This window comes from Manis pentadactyla, chromosome 4 (genome assembly GCF_030020395.1).
Source record: "Manis pentadactyla isolate mManPen7 chromosome 4, mManPen7.hap1, whole genome shotgun sequence".
Lineage (NCBI taxonomy): Eukaryota > Metazoa > Chordata > Mammalia > Pholidota > Manidae > Manis > Manis pentadactyla.
In genome coordinates, this window is record NC_080022.1 from 118,960,721 (window position 1) to 118,966,784 (window position 6,064).

General features: G+C 56.7%; 1 protein-coding gene across 1 annotated transcript; it reads right to left on the reverse strand.

The window, feature by feature from the left end:
* Positions 1-1,225: 1,225 nt before the first annotated feature.
* On the reverse strand, positions 1,226-5,574 carry PLD6 (phospholipase D family member 6). Its single transcript, XM_036894062.2, has 2 exons — positions 4,898-5,574; positions 1,226-2,913 (listed from the first exon to the last, which is right to left on the reverse strand). The coding sequence occupies exons 1-2, from the start codon at positions 5,319-5,321 to the stop codon at positions 2,669-2,671; spliced, it is 669 nt and encodes a 222-aa protein (XP_036749957.2). The 5' UTR covers positions 5,322-5,574; the 3' UTR covers positions 1,226-2,668.
* Between the last annotated feature and the right edge of the window lie 490 nt (positions 5,575-6,064).

Genomic DNA, 6,064 nt, shown 5'->3' on the forward strand with positions numbered 1-6,064 from the left:
AACTGTTTTTTGAATCACAAGTGTTGAAAGATGTAAAATATTTTAAACTTAATTGTTGCAATGTTTAGTCAACCATGCACATCAAATTTATTAAACTGTATCACTGCTCCATAGTTAAAGTGACAACCTTGAACCGAAACCAGGAGGCAGACAGTGCCTGGTGGGTGGGCAGGTGTAGTGACACAGGAGGCTACCTAGACTCTTCCCGTGAGGAAAACCGCCCAGCCTCCTGGAGGAACTGACTTCAGGAGTTCTGAGGAGCAACAACAGGACAGTGGCAGAGAGCAGCTTCCAGTAACACACTACCCAGGCCCCCTCCTGGCCTTCCCTTCTGTGCTCATGCCACGTCTCGGGTCACCTGCCTGAGAGACGGTGGCAGACACGGCTCCAGGTGCCGCCTCAGCACGGCCACCCCGTGCTGGACCAGCCCCCAAGGAGCTGTGCTCAGGCAGACACACTCGGCCCAAAGTAGCTTTGGAATCGACTTGAGGTCAGCTGCTTAGTTCATGTGCTCTCAGAGACCCTGATGCCTGGGGACTGGACATACAATGGGGAGACAGCCTGAGGGGGGCTCCGCCGGCCCCCAGGTGGGTTGCACGTGCTGCCGCAGGCTCGGGCCCTGGGCCTGGCCCAGCCTCTCCCGGCAGGCACAGGGCATGCGGTGTGGACACATACCCAGGCAGAACAGCCCGCACTTCGGAGGCAGGTGTTAGTAGTCCTTCCTCAGCCTCCCTGCCCTCAGAGGAAGTTTTATTCTACTGCAAATTCTTTTCAGAATACCTGAAACTTGTTAGACTCAATGTCCCACTATAGCTAATAGGATGAAAGTAACAAACAATGTAAGTAATAGTACATGAAAATTATATGAAATGAGACCATTTCATCATCAAAATATTAACCTAGAGAGCTGGGCTGCCTCATGGTATGTGCCCACCATTAGTGTGCTGGGTACCATGCTCTGAATGCCAGCTGGCTCCTGGATGGTGTTTGGTCTTAGCAGACCCAGCACCATGGGGGCCTGGGTGGCACGTGTGCCCTTCACAGGCTGGGCGGACGGAGAGCACACAGCTGGAGGCGGCCCCACCCCACCTCCAGGTCTCAGTCCTCAAGAGGCGCCCATCTTGACCAACACTTTTCCACAGCTGCATGTGGTCCACTCCCAAAGACAATTTGTTGAATAAAGAGCAACCACTACTTGAATGAGCAAAAGGCAGACACACGGTACTAACATTTCGGACTAAGACCATTTATTCAAACGTGCCGGGGTCCAGGGCCACACAGCTCCTTCACCCCGAGGCATTACAGCTGCTCCTGTTTGCTCAGAGCACACACTGCTGGAGCGGACTTGGGTGAGAAAACACACCTAACCATTCCTTATCTCCAACCCATACATTTTAGTTTTAGTTTCAACTGAGTAAGAAAAAGTAACTTGGACATGTCAAGCCTAACGCTGAGTCCAGGGTAACCAAACAGATAAGACGTGCAACAGCGAGCGGCCTGGCCTCTCCAGCCGGCCCTTGAGCGTGACAGGGAAGGTGGCGCTGCAGTCACAGCAAGATGGCGAAATAATCATTCAGGTGTCATTTGAGCTCACCAGTGTATAGATACACATTATGAAAAAAATAATCTGGAACATTTCACGAATGTAAACGGTCGCCTTCATAGGTTCTCCTCGTTAATAACCTATGAATGCAACACACTGGGCTGAGCAGGAGCAGATCTCCCAAGGCACCACAGCTTGAAATTAGGCCCTCCCCTGGTTTATTCCTCCAGATGGTCAGGTAATTCATGACTCATTAAACTGAACCAAAAATGCCAATTAGCCAAATCCGCAGGTGTTAAGGTGAAGGTTCTCTTCTAAACGCACAAAGTTACCTTGAATGTGAGAACTAAAAATTAAAAGCATGACATAGGGAAACAGGCAGCTTCTGGCCACTTAAGGCCCTCCTGACACACCCTGCACTTCCCCACATGGAAACAGAAGGGCAGCTGCCGAGGACGGGCCTTCCCTCGTGTGTTTGAGGGTGGCCTGCCCCTGTGGCAGCGTGCCCCCTCCTCAGCCTCCTTCCTTCTTTTCCCTCTTCTGACTCAAACCTGCCAACAAGCCAAGGAGCTGGTGGCAGTGGGGACAGAGGCTCAACGTCCAGCCAACCCCAGGGTCAGCTGTGCTGGACGGTGGCCGGCCACCCCAAGGGGAAACGGGGACATTTCAGAGGCTCCCCACAGGGCAGAGCCAGCAGAGTCAGTCAGCGGGGGAACCTCAAGAGGGGGGAAGGAGCTCGGCCTCCCAGCCCTGGAAGGGTGCTGAGCCTCCCTTCTGTGCACAGGAACCCTTTAATTCTGCACCGAGCTGCCAGGCTCCTAAAGGCTCAAGTGCTTCTCGTGGAGGGAAAAACCCAAAGCTCAGCCCCCAGCAACTGGCCCAGTGTTACAGAGGTCTCCCTCTCTTTTTTAACCTCACAGTACTATTTTAATGAATGGGAGTTCAGTTTGAATGATTTCTTTGTAATCACTCTCTCCGGTGGAATGCAGAGGCAGTCACCCACCCTGCCCCCACCTTGGTCCCAGTCTTTGTAGGTTTAGTCTGGTTCTCATTGGAGGGACTGAAAGTTCTGCAACACTGAACAGCACCATCCCTGCCAACTGCGAAGACAGGCAGCGCAGAGCCTCAGTGCCTTCTCTTCTGTGGGAAAAAGGAGTACTTGGTGGGGTCGAACTCTTCCCAAATCCGCTCAAATTCTTCCAGAAAGAGCCGCACGTACTCTTCATCCTCTGTAATGAGAACATTCTCCCTGTTATTCTGAATGGCCTGTGTGGTCCAGTTGAGGGAGCCGGTGATCAGCACCTTCTTGTCCACGACTGCAAACTTGTGATGCATGTAGCCAAGGTCCTGATCATGCCGAACCTGAATACCTGCAGAGAGGGCAAGACCTTCACCACCGCCCCTCACAACGCTCGAGAGCAGGGCTCCTCGGGCATGGACCACTTTCTAGCAGCTACCAGGTCTGTGGTTTGGTGGGAAAGTGGAGCCTGTCGCATCACAAGGTGCTGAGCCAGCGAATGCGCAACGAGCCGTCTGGAGGAGTCACCCACACCTGTGCCTCGGCTCCAAGCCAACCAGCACAACCCCTCAGAGCTACGGCTCTGGGGCAAGCTCCTCATTAATCCTGCCGGGGGCAAACAGAGCCAAACTCTCACCTCTGCCAGAGCTGGAGCCTGGGAGCCCCTGTGAACAGCCCCCAGGCCCGGGCTGCACCCACTCTGCCGTGGACATGACCAGCGAGAGAATGAAGCAGCACCTCAAGCCCGGAGGCGGGGGCCTGCTGCACCCCCAGGGGCACCTGGCCCCACTGCTGGGGCAGAAAACGGAAGTGGTCCTGCATGCTGCCTGCTTGCTGCATGCCAAGGGCCTGAAGCCGCTGCCTCTTGTTTACTGTTTGTCTCCCGCCCTTTACAATCTTCAGCAGGCCGGACCCCCCCACACATCCGCCCAGCTTGGCGCCCCCCTGGTCAGCGTCTGCCTCACTAACAATCTGTTTCACAAACAAGACTGTTTGAAACGTGATTTCACAGAAGAGTTTAAAATAGGCTGCTTTGTGATAGGGTTGCCAGATTTACCAAATAAAAACATGGGATGTCCTAATTAAGGGGATTTCAGATAAATCATTTTTGAAGGTAAGTATGTTCCAAGCAACATTTTGGACATGTGCTAAAAGTCGTTTATCCGGCACTTGCCTGAAGCTCCAATTTACGCAGACAGCCTGTATCTTGCCCACCAACCCTGCCTTGATAGTGCCCTCTTAACCCAGGGTATCCCAGCCCCACTTCTCACACACTAGAACCAGCCCACGAGCAAATCCTGTCAGCACTGCCTTCAAATCAGAACACAGAGGCCACCATGGCTGATCCCTGCAACACTGCCTCAAGGCCCTCGCGCCTAGCGGGGTGAGCAGCACACCATCCCCCTGAGGAGGAACGAGGAGACACACACACAGGTGAGACAAGGACCTGGATGCAGGTCTTCACAATTACTCATACTTCCCGATTCATCTGTCCCTGCCTCAGCGGGAGAGGCCGCGGGCCTGAGCAGTCTTCCCCGTCATTTTGCTGCTGGAGAAACAAATTAACTGCTCACCAACTAAACATTTTAGCTCCACTTTTCAGTATACTATTTTTATTAATTTCAGAAACCCCAACATGAGATACACTACAGTATTTAAGGTGGGACCCGTTTCCTCCCTGAGCCTCTCAGTCCTGCCCACGGCTGCCCTCTTTGCACACCTGGTCCTGTGTGCAGTCACTGAGAGAATGGCTGGCAGGTGGGCTCTGCACACTGGTCTGCCCTCTCCTGAGTGTCCTCGGGCTAAGCCATTCTCCCTTCAGGCTGCCCCAGTCAGACATTCGGCGGGCCCGGCAGCGCCCCCAGCTCCACCCAGGACAGCAATCCCCACAGGGTCTCAAGGCCAGGCGTTCGTGGGCATGTGGGGAACCACAGGAGCTCGGCGAGCTCCCCAGCATCCCCGGGCAGGCCCAGGCTCTGGGAGTCACCCTGACCTGCCCCCACTAGCCAGGAAGCCACAGCCTGCCTACTCCCTGGGGTCACTCTCAGATACTGGGGCACACAGAACTGGTCCCACTCTGTGCCAGGGGCTCTTTATGGATGGCCCTGGAGCTGGTCCACGGTAAATTTATTCTAACCTCACAAGGTCACCATGGGAAATATGGTCTCACCTGTCTGCAGACCCTGCCCCCAAGGGTCCGTCCATCTTTGAAATTACCCCCTCGGCCTAAGGTCCCTGGGTCGACCATTTCCCAGGCCTGGGGCCCCGGGCCCTCCCAAGGGAGTTCCCGCCCCCGAGTCCCAGACCCAGGATCCCCAGGCTGTACCCGGGCCTACCTGCCTTGCGCAGCAGGCCGATCTGCGAGCCGTTGAGGGCCATGTAGTCGCAGTCAGTTATGACCCGGACGCGCACCCCGCGCTGGTGCAGCAGCTGCACCGCGCGGCCCAGCTGCGGGCTGGAGAAGGCGAAGAGGCAGAGCTCGAGGCTGGCATGGGCAGCCAGCAGCGCGCGCAGCAGTTGGCTCAGCGAGCTCTCCCCATGGGGCAGGCTGCACGGGCAGCCCGGCCCTGAGGGCGCCACGCCCGGCGCCTGCAGCAGGGCCTCCGTGCAGGTCACCTGCGAAGGGAAGAAGAGCACCTGGCGCCGAGGCCGCCGCCGCCGTCCGGCCCGCAGCCAGCGCAGCACCGAGGGCAGCACCTCCAAGGTCAGGGCGAGGCCCACAGCCGCCACGGCCACCACCTGCCAGCGTACAGGGCCCATGCCGCCGCCGCCCGCTGCACCTGCGCACCCGTCCGCCACGTGCGTCCACCGCACCTGCGCACTGGCCGGCCACTTACACAGGCTGCCCTGCCAACGCTGCGCCTGCGCGCGCCTTTAGCACTACTGCGCCTGCGCGCCCGCTGGCTAAACGCACCGTCACTTCCGCCCCTACTCACCCGCTGGCCACGTGCGCTCCCCAGTCTACACTCCTACGTTCGTCTGCGCCCTGCACGCGGCGGTGCCCACTCAACCCTGCCGCTGTCTACTCACCCCCTCCCTCCACCACCCGCCTGGGCCAGAGACTGCCTCGGCGCCCACCAGCCTGACACCACTCACCCCCCAGGAAGCCTGCAACAGCCCAGACCCTCCGCCCTGGGAGGGGCGATGGAGCGGTGCTGACCCTACCGCCGTGGCGGAGCAGCAGCCAGGGCTAGGAGAAGGGTCTGGAAACACACAGAGAATGTCAAAGAATCAACACCTAGCTGGTGGCAGGACTTGAATCCGAAGTACCGGTGGCAGTGGTTTATGGGGACCACCATTAGGCCCCTTGCATTTCCTTCAACTCTCCCAATGTCATCTTCTGTATTGTAAAGATGCCTATTCTGCTTTAATCATAAGTAGAGTGGAGACTAAGAAGCCCATGGTCCTATCTCTGCAAGCCAACCGGACCCCCTGTATCACTTGAGAGGGGCTGTTACTTTTCAAAGGGAGGACAAAGTGAGAAAGGGTAAAATTTTTCCTGT